General features: G+C 61.0%; 1 protein-coding gene across 2 annotated transcripts; it reads right to left on the reverse strand.

Annotated features, from left to right (window-relative positions):
• Positions 1–604: 604 nt before the first annotated feature.
• On the reverse strand, positions 605–7,800 carry CHLRE_04g224550v5 (uncharacterized protein). Of its 2 annotated transcripts, none has more exons than XM_043061959.1 (14): positions 7,468–7,800; positions 7,006–7,105; positions 6,575–6,606; positions 6,258–6,296; positions 5,782–5,914; positions 5,240–5,318; positions 4,489–4,583; positions 3,843–3,903; positions 3,512–3,569; positions 3,214–3,272; positions 2,861–2,956; positions 2,432–2,574; positions 2,170–2,265; positions 605–1,839 (listed from the first exon to the last, which is right to left on the reverse strand). In XM_043061959.1, the coding sequence occupies exons 1-14, from the start codon at positions 7,700–7,702 to the stop codon at positions 1,716–1,718; spliced, it is 1,350 nt and encodes a 449-aa protein (XP_042925312.1). In that variant the 5' UTR covers positions 7,703–7,800; the 3' UTR covers positions 605–1,715. The 2 variants fall into 2 exon arrangements, with proteins under 2 accessions (XP_042925312.1, XP_042925311.1); XM_043061960.1 differs by having other exon boundaries at positions 7,423–7,700.
• Positions 7,801–13,146: the final 5,346 nt, after the last annotated feature.

The raw sequence follows: 13,146 nt of genomic DNA on the forward strand, positions 1-13,146 counted from the left end.
ACGTGAACTAGCAATCAGCAATGTAGCACTCGAGTTGCACTGGAAGTCCAACATGTTGTCATGTTGTCATGGGCACGAAGGGTGACGCCGGAGCATGCCCACTGACGCCTCGGTTGCCGCAGGTTCGTAGTTTCCTGAATACCCTTTCCGCTTCAGCTACATATACAAACAGACTGACTGAAAAGTCCTTACTGTTATAACTGCTGTGTTTTGGGTACGTCGTCTGCAGTGCGGTCAAGAGAGCTTCCATTCCTTGCTTGCGCCTTTGCAAGGTTAATTGCTTGCGCGCGATCGCACACAGTGAACGTACCGTAGTAGGCGATGTGGTCACAGAGTGCACCGATTAGTGAGAGCTCAGGTTTCGGCCTGGAAATTTACGAAGGGTCCCAGGAAGTGTCCCGCACAAGCCCGCGCGGCTAGCACAAACAGAGGAGATCATAGGCCGCTGCTTTACATAATGCTGGGACTACGTTGGAACTTTTACTTTAGTAAGCGTGGGTTCTGCCGTGCCAAAGGAGGCCGTGCCGTGTCAGAGGATGTTTTGGGGAACTTCGGGTGTACAGGCGTAATACAAACCGCTGGGGAGTACAAATCATTCGGCTTGTCGAAGGAGGGTACTCGGCAGTGGAGCAGGCTCATGCTGTTCCTGAGCTGCTGTGCGCGCACCCGTGAGCAGTCAAAGCCAGCGTCGCAGTCATCCTGGAACTCGACCACCTTCGACCACCAGGTGACCCGTGACCCCACCTGTCGACCACCGAAGCCTCCTGTCCTCTGCTCACCAGCCCGCAGCCCCTAACACGGCCGCACCCTGTCACCCTTATACTGAACAATCGTTGGGCGGTCAACAAGACCACAAACAAGAAGGCCTTAAACTTTGACAGGTCGACGCCAAGCTTGGCTAATGGCCTATCGCCAACACTCACTCCACCTCCCCTAGCCTTGTGTGTCCCTTTCCCACCCATGCCATCTTAAAACCATACCTATCAACTGGGTTACTGGGGGGAGGGGCGGGCGGGACATGGTCCTGCAATCCTTCATGTACCGTACTTGTTCACCGGCACATCTAGACCCCGCCAAATGCCTGGCCTCCCGCAAGGATGGTACACCCCAGAGCCAACTGCGACAAGAAAGGTGGCGCTCCCTCTCAAGGGAACAGTGGGCTGCGCCCACACTGCGTTGGTGCATGCTGAGGCCAAGGTTTTGGAACTACCTCGCAACAACTCGGGCCCATTCAAGGAAGTGGTCTGGATTGCCGCCCTGCCCCGCCGGTCAACGAGACCATGCACAAGAATGGTTGTTCAAACCTTTGTCACCTCATGTCCAACTGAGCATATAGTCCAGCTGCGCCCTGCTAGTGATTCACGCACTCGAGCTCACGGCCTTAAAACCGGGGCAGCTGATGCAGGCTGTTTGAGGCAGACTGCCTGCCTCACACATTGCGTCCACACAGACGCCCTGCACCACCCGGTGTTTTCACGGGGGCCAAACCAAGGCACTTCTTCCGCAATCAGCATCACATTCCCGTGACCTGACCTGGACAGGCCTTGATCTAGCACGACTTTGACGACGCAACAGCCTCATTCATCAGTCGCTTTGCCTCATCACTCCCACACGGTCCCAGGCGTCACGCCTGTCAGCACGCGCCATGGCGCGACACACAGGCACAACACCCCCATCCCTCTTATCAGCTCTCACTCCCACGGCCTCACCAGCCCTCACAGGTCATCACGCGGCCAGTGCAGCGGGTCCAAGTGCATGACGCTGACCTCGCGCAGCCTGTCCGCGTCCGGCGCCGCCAGCGGGTCGGTAGCGCCGTACTTGTCAAACAGCTCGTCGTACCTGCAGCGTGTCACGTACCGTGCGCACATGTCAACATGTGTGCACACCTAGTGTTGACCCCTTCCGGGCATGAGCGCCTTTGGCCCGTACAAGCGCGCAGCTCGCGAGCGTGCATGTGCCAGGTTGTTATACCGGCATACGTGACGAGCCAGGCCCAAACTGGCAGATGGGCATGACACATGCGAGCGGATTCACTGGCGGCGTGCGGCAGCGCAGCTCGAATCCCACCGTAACCCCACCGTAACCCCACGTCATCACCCCGACAGCCCTGCGGCCCCCGCCTGCGCCCAGCCCCGCTCCTGATGCCCCAAGCCCAGTGCCGGCACTCACGGGCAGGTGTCTTTGGTCTTCTCGTCCTGCGCATAGTATCGGAGCTCCTGAGCCAGAGGCACACACAGCTTGCGGCGGGAGCAGCTCACCGGGTACCTGCGTGGATGGGGAGTTGGGATGGTGGGGCGTGGAGACCGTGTGTGTGACAGCAGGTCGCGCGTCAACATCTTTCCATGCAACACATTCCTGTGGATCCAGACCAGTGCGGCCATGTCCCATCCCCCAGTCTTCCACTTTTCCTTTACCGTATAAGCACCCCCACCTGTACTGCTTGCTGAGGTGTGTGAGCAGCCGGAACAGGTAGCACAGCCGTGCCGGGCGGCTGAGGTGCTTGCGGGCGAACTCCCGCGCCGCCTCCGCCATGCGCCGGGCCTCCTCGTCGTGCTGCCGCGCCCACTGAAGGGCCTGTGTGGGCCGAGTTGGTGCGTGCGGAGCAGTCAAAGCCAAGCCCATCCGAGACACAGAGCAGGCAGTTGTGCACGCCCGTAGCGCCCGTAGCTCCATTACGCAATTTCAGTTCATCTTCATTAGCTGTGTGGGTCCATTGCGCAGCATTCCGTCACCCCAAAATATGATTGGCAAGTGCGAGTTGTGTGACGCCCTTTGGACAGACGCAAGCTGTGTGTGCCCCTGGCCCAAGCCTCCAACCGTGCCCGCAGCCCGCTCCTGCGCCCATGCAATGAGCGCTCACCTCGACAATGTCGTCTTTGTGTTTGACCATGAAGGGAACGAAATGCACGTTGGGTTCCAGGGCATCGTAATAGAAGCCGTCCCGAATGGAGGCGGCCTGTGGGGTGGAGCGTGAGGAATGGGGGAAGGGAGGTTGTGGCGCAGGGAGTTGGAGGGGAAGTGGCTAGAGGCTCAGCGTTCAGACGTGTCAGGGCAACCGCAATGCGGGTTTCCCGGTTGGAAGGAGGGCGGGGAGTGGACGACATGAAGCAGCAAAAGCACGCCGCGCACGTGCCGTGAGCACCGCGACCGCATTCCCATGACAAGTACTGTCAGGTCCTAGCAGTTCGTCCTGATCTCCCTTCCTTCCCGTACCTTGAACACAGTGCTCCCCAGCAATAGGTACTTGTCGAACTTGGAGCTGATGGACCAGCCTGGGATCAAGGATGTCATAAAGTGGTGGAAACAACTTTATGGACACAGTTGATGAAGATGGTGTCTATGATGATGTTGTCCAAATGGGGATGTGCTGCAGCTGACGACAAGCCCATAGCAGCTGTGCGCCTGTCCTCCGTACCTCTGCTTACCGTCGCAGGCAAATAAGGCTGCCATATGTCTATTTTAGTATCTAACACGAACCCGCAATGCACATGCACATGCACGCACACCTTACCATCCGTGGAGATAATGTACTTGTAACGGTTCTGGTGCGCCAGCGGCACCGGCTTGGCCTGCGGCAGTGGCGGCAGGTGCGGCAGCAGCAGCAGATGCGGCAATAGCAGCAGTAGCGTCGGCAGCATCAGTAGCGGCAGCAGTGGCATTAGCATCAGCGGAGCCGGCGGGGTGCCTGAGTGCCTGGAGGGCTCACTTGACGGTGTACAACCAAACGCCAGACCTGAGGGTATGGCCCACCAGCTTGCCGAAAGCCGAACCTCGCATGTCATGAGACATATGTGCTCCACGTAAGCATTCAGTTTCTCAGTATCAAAGATCCGCCCACTCACCACGCCCAGGTCAAAGGCCGACAACAGGTCGGGGTGGGCCGCAGACACATTGTTGAGGTAGCTGCGTGCAGGGATGCATGTATGCAGGGCGGGTGGGGTGGGGTGTAAATACCAGCGCAAAGTAAACCAGACCAAGCCAAACTAGCGGAGCACCGTAGGGTGACTGTTCGCACCACCCTCGCGCATTCCGAAAGAAAGACGTCCCAGGACTCCAAGTTTCTTAGCCCCCCCTAGCCCCCTTAGCCCCCAATCCCCCTGAGCCCTGTAGGCCCCCTGGGCCCCCAGGCCACTTTGCAAACCCCTAGACCCCAGGCGGCCCCCAGGCAGCACCCAAGGATCGCCGCAGCACCCAGCCCACGTCCGAGGGCAGGGCACGGGCTGCCTGGCTCCCGGGGCCCCTACAGCCCCCAGGCTGCCAAGAAGTCCCTCTAGCCCCTTGTGCCCCCTAGCCTCCGGCACACCACACCACACCACATCACATCACATCGCATCGCATCACATCACATCACATCACATCACATCACATCACATCGCATCACATCACATCACATCGCATCACATCACATCACATCACATCACATCACATCACATCACATCGCATCACATCACATCACATCGCATCGCATCGCCGCAACCCCCAGCTCACGTCCTGGGGCAGGGCACGGCCTGGCCGTCCTCCGACCGCACCAGCCCCATGCCGTAGTAGTAGGTGCAGAAGCCGTTCCAGCGGCCGAAGCCCAGCTGCAGGCGCAGCAGCAGGCGGCGGCAGAGCAGGCAACGTGCGCGTGTGTGGCTCAGAGAGCATAGAGACAACATGTTTGCGTGTGTGTGTGTGTGTGTGTGTGTGTGTGTGTGTGTGTGTGTGTGTGTGTGTGTATGTGTGTGCTATAAGAGCACAAGGAAGTATAATACGCGCAGGACGTGTGTGTGTGTGTGTGTGCGTGTGTGTTAAACAAAGAACAAACGGAACAATGTGTGTGTGTGTGTGTGTATGTGTGTGTGTGTGTGATCTTGTGCCGGGATGAGGAGAGCGCCTGGCAGCTGGTCGAGGGGGAAGGAGATGCCTGGGGACCGCCACCGCATGAGGGCCCTGAGGGGCCTCGGGGCCCTGTATCCCTACATCCAGTCCCGCACCGACCGGCAGCTTTGTCGCCCGCGGCCCCCCGCAGCCCTTCGCGGCCCCTCCCCCAACCCCATCCTGTACCGCTTTTAAGTATTATCGCTTGCAACCAACTAATGCCTCTGCCTGTGCTCCGCTTGTTTCCGCTTGGTTTGGTTAAGTTTGGGCTGGAATTTACAACCCCCCAACGCCATACCCCAATGGCTACCCCCCAACCCCCCCCCCCAACCCCCCCCCCCAGCCCCCCCCACACACAGCGGCACGCACTGGTCCCCACCGGCAGCTTGTCGGCCCAGGCCACCCCGGCTGTCTGGTGCAGGCTGGCCTCCAGTGCGTCAAAGCTGTCCTTGGCACACCTGGCGTGGGTTTAGGGCAGCAGCATGGGGGTGGAGGGGTGGAGGGCAGCAGCAGCAGCAGCAGCAGGGGGGTGGAGGGCAGCAGCAGCAGCAGCAGGGGGGAGGGGTTGGGGGCAGCAGCAGGGGGGAGGGGTTGGGGGCAGCAGCAGGGGGTTGGAGGGGTTGAGGGCAGCAGCAGCGGGGTGGAGGGGTTGCGCAGTTGCGAGAGAGCGCCGGGGTTTGGAGGGGAGGAAGTGGATGCGGTGGACTGGTACCGCCGGATGACCCCGTCGACCCCACGCACAGACCCCGCCCCCCCCCCCGCAAGATGGTCTACCGTCTACCACTTCCTTAACTAATCATGAATGTAATCCCCCCCCCCCCGACACACACACACGCACACCAACCCGCGCCGGCCCCCCCAGCATCCCCCCCTCCACCTGAACGCGCCGCTGTACGGCACCATCAGCACGCCCCCCCCCACCTGAACGCGCCGCTGTACGGCACCATCAACACGCCGTTGTCGGCGCTCTTGCTCCAGGCCACCATGGGCGGCAGCCCGCCGCGCGGCTCGTAGGGCCAGGCAGTGGCGCGAGGGGCGCCGTGCGGGCCGGAGCCTGGCGGGCAGGTGGCGTGGGGTGGAGGTGGGGGTGGGGGTGGATGTGGGCGGGTGGATGTGGGCGGGTGGGCGGACTTGGGCGGATGTGGGTAGGTGCACGCAAGCACGGACGTGTCACTGGTGGCAGGCCGTGCAAGCGGTGCTGAGCGTGCTTGAGTGTGAAGTGGTCACCAGTGGTCGGGTTGTGCGGCTGGACAGGCGTCCTCGAGCCGGCCCCGCCACCGGGTGCCTGTCCTGGCAAATGGACCCAGAATGCTGTCGTGCAATACCCCGGTTCAAGCGACGTTGCCGCCCGGGCCCCGGCGGTCATCCCTACCCTCGCAGCGGACCACCCGACTCACCTGAAAACACGTAGTTCGTTTCCCCTGGCGGGTGGTCATCTGCGCGCGTGGCGTGCATGGCGGGCAGAAGAAGAATGCAACTTGCCACGAGACCGGGTAAGGTGCCGTGCCTTGCGTAGTTCGGCCATCCCAGACGCCTCCTAGTGCTGTTTCTATCCCTCTCTATGGAAGTCCCCAAATAGAAGCATCTCTCTGCCCAGGCGAAGCGTTCTGCAGGTTCGGTCCTGAGTCTCCGAGTGCATGTCAGCCGCACACCCTCTCACTGGGCCATTCCCGCATCGTCGCCCCTGGCTCTGCCGCCGCCTACGCCGGCCTACCTAGCCAGTAGGTGAACTCCACGTTTGGGAGCCTGAAATGCCAGGGAGCATTGCGTGAGAATGATTCGGGAGTAGGCGCGCTTGCCGTGCCGAACACGGCAACATACGCGACGAGCACGAGAGGAGATTGGTATGCAATGAAGGATCTGGCAATGCCGCGCCATTGCCACACATGTGTCGCCCCCATCTCCCGCATCTCCCCCATGTCACCCACCTCCACGAACCGTGAGAGCTCTCTCCTTCAGAGCACGCCCGCTCCGCCAACACCACAGCTGACACCCGTTTCACTCCCCCACTCCGCCCCAGCCCCCTACCCCGTCCACTCCCCCACTCACGTATGTCACAGAGCACAAAGAAAGAGGATACGCGTAGGACAGTGCATGCGATGCAGAGTTACTGCCGCGGAATACCTTGAGAGCCCCCCCACTCACTTGTACACCTGGCTGACTTCGTACAGCTCCACCAGCAGCCCGATGTGCTCGTGGGGGCCCAGGCGGTGCCGGGGAATGAGGTTGTTCAAATACACCGTGCCTGCGTGCCGGCGCACGCGCGCCGGGGTGCGGGTTGGCAGCGTGCCAGCAGGCGCATTGGCGAGCGGTCAAGTCACGCGGGCTGTCGTCGTGTTCGTTCACACGGTCTTGCAAGGGGAGCTGTGTGTGCACGCGACATTGCTGAGTTGTCGGAGGAGCTGATGCAAGCGGCGGAGGAGTGGGCACGGTGCTCACCATCCCAACAGCCCCCGACAGCCCCTGCATTTCAACTCCGCCCCCCCTTTCCTCCACGCCACGGGTACGACATTCTCCCGAAGCCCCCCCCCCCCTCACACGCTACCTCCGTACAAACTCGGCCACTGCCCCCGTCGACCTGCATGCTGGAGTGAGCCCGAGCCTCACCGTTCTCGATTAGAATGCGCTGCGGCTGGCAGTTACAATAATGCTGGCGGATTCGAGCCTCTGTATCGCAATGCTTGCTAACTGACTTGACGAGGTCCTCGGTGATGCCCGCGTCCCCCCAGGCTGCTGTGTCCTTGACAATGCGCTCCTCTATTTTGGGATGGAGGTCGCAGGTTTCTAGCTTGTCAGCAGCGACAAACGCCACAAGGACTATCCAAGAAACTATACTTAACATTTCTACATTCCAACAATGACTATTGTTCCCCGAGCTTGTCTCTTCCACAAGACTTGGCGCGCGAGGTGGGCCATTGGATCATACTGCACCCATTAGTGGAAACATAACCACCCGTTGTGATTCCCGTGAAGCAGCTCCACGCGGGCAGTCCCGCTCTTCCCGATTGCCCTCCCCCCCCCCTCTTGCCCCCCCCCCCCCTGTCATCCCTCCGCCGCGTTCTGCGTTCCTCATGGTTGCGACACCACGACAATTTCCAGGCCGGTCCTAAGGCCTTGCCTGTCCTGTTGTCCAGGACTGCCCCTCACTTGTAACATTGGACAGGGAGTCGGAACATCAAAATTTACATCATGGCCATCGTACCGGCCACGGAGCCGTTTACCACAAAAGGGGAGGCCTCGCAACCCTGTTGGCGCAAAGCCGGCGCCGACCGTTAACTTGAACACCTTCCTGCTCTTTCCTCGTCGTTCCCCAACGTAGCCCACCACCCGGACACCATGCAGCAGGCAAACCTGCTCCAGCCCTCCAATCCAGCACTATACCGAGGTTCGCAGTAAGGTTCGCTCCATCCGCAGTATGCCTGCAATTCTCTTGAGCAGCGACCGTGCGGGAGGTCCTGCAGCGGTCTAGCAAGGCCCACAAAGGCAAGAGCCAGCTATGCGCCCTGCCGCCCCGGCACTTGGGGTTAACGCGTACATGCTTACCCAGGCCGCAAGTGAGCTACTGTATCATTCAGGGCGGCAGGCGACATGCCGTCAGCCGACGTCATCAGTTCAAGGTTAACAACACACCGACAATCATGCAAAGGAATAGGGCCGAGCCGCAAAACGCCGCGGCTTTGTTAAGCACCAAGCGCAAGTTCCGTAATCAGAGGCACCGGTGCGTGCACTCCAGCGCTAAATGAATGGGAGCAGCAGCATCACACAGCAGCACTGCTGGCATGGTTGAGAACGTGATACGGTCTGCCAGAACAGCAGACGTAGCAGTCTTCTCAACCAGCAGCCCCTAGCCGCGTCACAATGCGCGCGCATGCGCACGTCGGCTTGCCACGCACGCCACGTGCAAACACAATCTTAGGTAATACCGTACCGATGCGCCCGCGGAATGAGCTAGCTAACCATGTCTCCGCCTTCCCACCGACGGATCGCGGTTTAGAAAGTGCACAAACAGCACACTGTCATATTGCACCCGCAACCTACAAGCCGTCCCTCACCATGTGTTGAATGATTGAATACCGCAACTAGCGGCGCCGTGCGCCCTGCATGTGTGCAGTGCATGTGCACGCCGCCAAGGAACCCCGGGAGAAGCTGCGTGCGGGGGTTCCTTCCTACCTCGTGTGGGTCACGCTTATAGTCCTCCCCTCCAACAGGGACCGCTGCGCGGTCCAATGGAACACACGGCCGCAAATTGAGGTTGTCAATCATACACCAGTCAGCCCACAGCGCCACAAGCAGAATCGCAGCCACAGCCGCGTCCATACACACGCACACGCACAGCACACGCGCATGCACAAACAGACGTGCATTTTCAGCCCTCAACACGCACTAGCACGAACAAACCTAGAACGTTTCCGACGCTGGGCAAAGAAACAGGATGCCGCAACATGAGCTTGCCACCTACCCCAAACCTGACCGCCGGAGCCCAGGGCATCACACCGAACACGCACCGGTACACCCTCACTCACCCGATCTTATCATGCGAAAGATAGGAGCCATTGGCACGTTTCCATCGAACTGTCCCTCAGGGCTCACATCTTTGTCATCACGACATGTACGAGTTTGCCTGTTGTGTCCGTTACGTTATCGTTACTGTCCCCATGCGCCTAGTGGAGTTTGGCAACCGGCTTGGGGTTCACTGTCCTGTGCACCCGATGCCGAGCAACGGCAGCAGCACCCGTGCACCCAAGCTCTGCAAACCCGAATTAAAGAATATGCCAAGTCTAGTTCTCTTACTGCTACTATGCAATGCATTTGACTCCAACCGAACCTCAGCGCCGCAAGCAAGTCCAGCAATTCATGTTGTTAAGCACATTTGCGTGACTGGCATGCAGGGAAAATGACATAACCACACCGCCACCCCATTCCGTTTTACTAACAGTGCTTTCAACGTCTTAGCTCCCTTCCCTAGACGTCTGGACCTTAAACGAGGTCGCCACACCTCTCGCCAGCCCACCACAGGGCGTCTCGCTTTATCACAGCAAACAATGATTCAGTACCGCGTGCTTCAAAGCCTGCCACACGCAACCACGCGGCTTACAACGCCTGCGCCGCGCGATAACTTGCTTGCAACTGCTTACCGTACATACGTACAGGCGAGCCGTTCGGCACTCACACCCACACGCACACACCCACACACACCACTATAAGGACGGGTTTGTGCGTTACGCATGCTTATTGTGCGCTACGCATGCGTCTGGGACTGGACGCATGCGTGCCAGAACGCATGAAGCATGAGGGGCGGGGGGCCGGGTCGGGCGCACAGCCGTGCGTACAAGCACGCATGCGGGCCGCATGCAGGCGCATGCGCACCGACCTGACGCAAGCACTAAGAGACGCACATATTCCTGTAAGTCACGACATAGTCGTAGACAGCAAGCACGGCTCGCTCGCTCGTAGGGTCGCGTGATCGCCGGACGCGGCACTCCAACACTTCAACAGCGTCAGACCCTGCTATATGATGCAATGTGTATATCAAAACGAACAGTATAAGTAGGCTAGCAGGCCTTGCGAAGTATTCTCTCGGACATAGTGCTAGACTTTTAGTCTTTAGACGGTCGGGCCTAAACGAGTGAACGCATGTGTATATATGGTATGCTGTACTATCTGGGCATCGCACCAAGCAACCAGCATGGAGGCTGCACCTGACAAGTCGGGTTGTGTGGCTGGCGTGTAGAGGGCTGGCCACTGCCGCTGCCGCGCACTGCTCGCAAGGCCGGGGACTGCGAGGCAGCTCAAGGTGTGCGTAGAGTGCGTAGGCGTGGTTGTTTCCGCGACAGTGCCTTTGTTAAGCAGCCGCGGCGGGGGTTATGGTTATGAGATAGCACTGGCGTGGGACTGGGCGTGCACGATGAAGGTCGCGGGCGACGGCGCAACTGAGTGCAACGGTGGCACTGAGGTGGCGGCCCCCCACAGGCCATGGCTGCCGTTGTCGCCAGCGCTAGCGTTGGACGCGTGCTGCCCCCCGCCGGTATCAACCCCGCGGCTGCACCATCAGCTGCGCCATCGCATCAGGCGACGAGACAGCACTGGCGTGGGGCTGGGTGCTTGGGATAGTGCCGCGGGCGGCGGTGGCGCCAGTGAGCGCAACGGCGGTGCTGCGGCGGTGGCCCCCCACATGCCATGGCTGCCGTTGTCGCCAGCGCTAACGTTGGACGCGTGCTGCCCCCCGCCGGCGTCACCCCCGCGGCTGCACATTCAGCTGCGCCGTCGCATCAGGCGACGAGACAGCACTGGCATGGGGCTGGGTGCTTGGGATTAGTGCCGCGGGCGGCGGTGGCGCCAGTGAGCGCAACGGCGGTGCTGCGGCGGTGGCCCCCCACAGGCCATGGCTGCCGTTGTCGCCAGCGCTAACGTTGGACGCGTGCTGCCCCCCGCCGGCGTCACCCCCGCGGCTGCACATTCAGCTGCGCCGTCGCATCAGGCGACGAGACAGCACTGGCGTGGGGCTGGGTGTTTGGGATTGGTGCCGCGGGTGGCGATGGCGCCAGAGAGCGCAACGGCGGTGCTGCGGCGGTGGCCCCCCACATGCCATGGCTGCCGTTGTCGCCAGCGCTAACGTTGGACGCGTGCTGCCCCCCGCCGGCGTCACCCCCGCGGCTGCACCATCAGCTGCGCCGTCGCATCAGGCGACGAGACAGCACTGGCGTGGGGCTGGGTGTTTGGGATTGGTGCCGCGGGCGGCGATGGCGCCAGTGAGCGCAACGGCGGTGCTGCGGCGGTGGCCCCCCACAGGCCACGGCTGCCGTCGTCGCCAGCGCTAACGTTGGACGCGTGCTGCCCCCCGCCGGCGTCACCCTCGCGGCTGCACCATCAGCTGCGCCGTCGCATCAGGCGACGAGACAGCACTGGCGTGGGCTTGGGCGTTTGACGTTGGGGCAGCGGGCTGGCCGCTGCCGCTACTCACATTCCCGGGGACTGCGAGGTAGCTCAAGGCAGTGGATAGGTGCAGTTGTGGCTGCGACGATGCTTGTCCGCAGCAGCAGCCGCGGCAGGGGCTATGGTCGCAGACGCCATATCACGGTGCTTTTAAGCGCCTCAAGTCCTGTGTTATGAGTTTGAGGATTGCACAGCACCGAGCCCCGACCACAAAGCGTTTCCCCGGCTGTCCCGTGAAAGGCGCTAGCTAGGCACGAGCGGCGGTGCGTGTGCCTGAGAGCTTTACCCCGTATCCAGCCCAGGGCACAAGGCGTTCCCCCGGCTGTCCCTGATAAGGCGTTGGGTGTGAGCGGCGGTGCGTGTGCCAGAGAGCTTTACCCCGTATCCAGCCCAGGGCACAAGGCGTTCCCCCGGCTGTCCCTGATAAGGCGTTGGGCGTGAGCGGCGGTGAGAGCAATGCCCCGTATCCAGCCCCGAGCACAAGGTGTTCCCCCGGCTTTCTTTCATACGGCGTTGGGCGTGAGCGGCGGTGCGTGTGCCTGAGAGCTTTACCCCGTATCCAGCCCTGGGCATAATGTGTTCCCCCGGCTGTCCCTGATAAGGCGTTGGGCGTGAGCGGTGGTGCGTGTGCCTGAGAGCTTTACCCCGTATCCAGCCCAGGGCAAAAGGCGTTCCCCCGGCTGTCCCTGATAAGGCGTTGGGCGTGAGCGGTGGTGCGTGTGCCTGAGAGCTTTACCCCGTATCCAGCCCAGGGCACAAGGCGTTCCCCCGGCTTTCCTTCAGACGGCGTTGGGCGTGAGCGGCGATGCGTGTGCCTGAGAGCTTTACCCCGTATCCAGCCCAGGGCACAAGGCGTTCCCCCGGCTTTCCTTCAGATGGCGTTGGGCGTGAGCGGCGGTGCGTGTGCCTGAGAGCTTTACCCCGTATCCAGCCCAGGGCACAAGGCGTTCCCCCGGCTTTCCTTCAGATGGCGTTGGGCGTGAGCGGCGGTGCGTGTGCACTGAGAGCTTTACCCCGTATCTAGCACGAGGCACAAGACGTTTTCCCGGCTTTTCCTGCTGCGGCACTGGGCGTGAGCGGCGGTGCGTGTGCCTGAGAGCAGTGCCCCGTATCCAGCCCCGAGCACAAGGCGTTCCCCGGCTGTCGGCGTTGGGCATCAGCTGAGGCGCGTGCGCAGAGAAGGCCCCGTGTGCGTTCATATTAATCCCCCTTTCAACACCGCACATGGCAAGACAAGCAAGTATCAAGTATGCGGCCAACCAAGTCTTCAGCTTGCATGGGGCACTGCTTCCAAACTCTTTGCGGCACTTCCTTCTTTGCCAGTTCAATTTATATATACTGTATCCTTCTATG

The sequence above is a fragment of the Chlamydomonas reinhardtii genome, chromosome 4 (assembly GCF_000002595.2).
Source record: "Chlamydomonas reinhardtii strain CC-503 cw92 mt+ chromosome 4, whole genome shotgun sequence".
NCBI lineage: Eukaryota > Viridiplantae > Chlorophyta > Chlorophyceae > Chlamydomonadales > Chlamydomonadaceae > Chlamydomonas > Chlamydomonas reinhardtii.

What these genes read in the sequence shown, in the direction of transcription:
- CHLRE_04g224550v5 (XM_043061959.1), bottom strand. Translation starts at nt 7,702, where the DNA reads ATGTTAAGTATAGTTTCTTGGATAGTCCTTGTGGCGTTTGTCGCTGCT. An exon ending in GAAGTCAGCCAGGTGTACAA is followed by an intron (nt 6,607 to 7,005) that starts GTGAGTGGGGGG and finishes CTGGCATTTCAG; the next exon opens with GCTCCCAAACGTGGAGTTCA. An exon ending in GGAGTTCACCTACTGGCTAG is followed by an intron (nt 6,297 to 6,574) that starts GTAGGCCGGCGT and finishes CCACGCGCGCAG; the next exon opens with ATGACCACCCGCCAGGGGAA.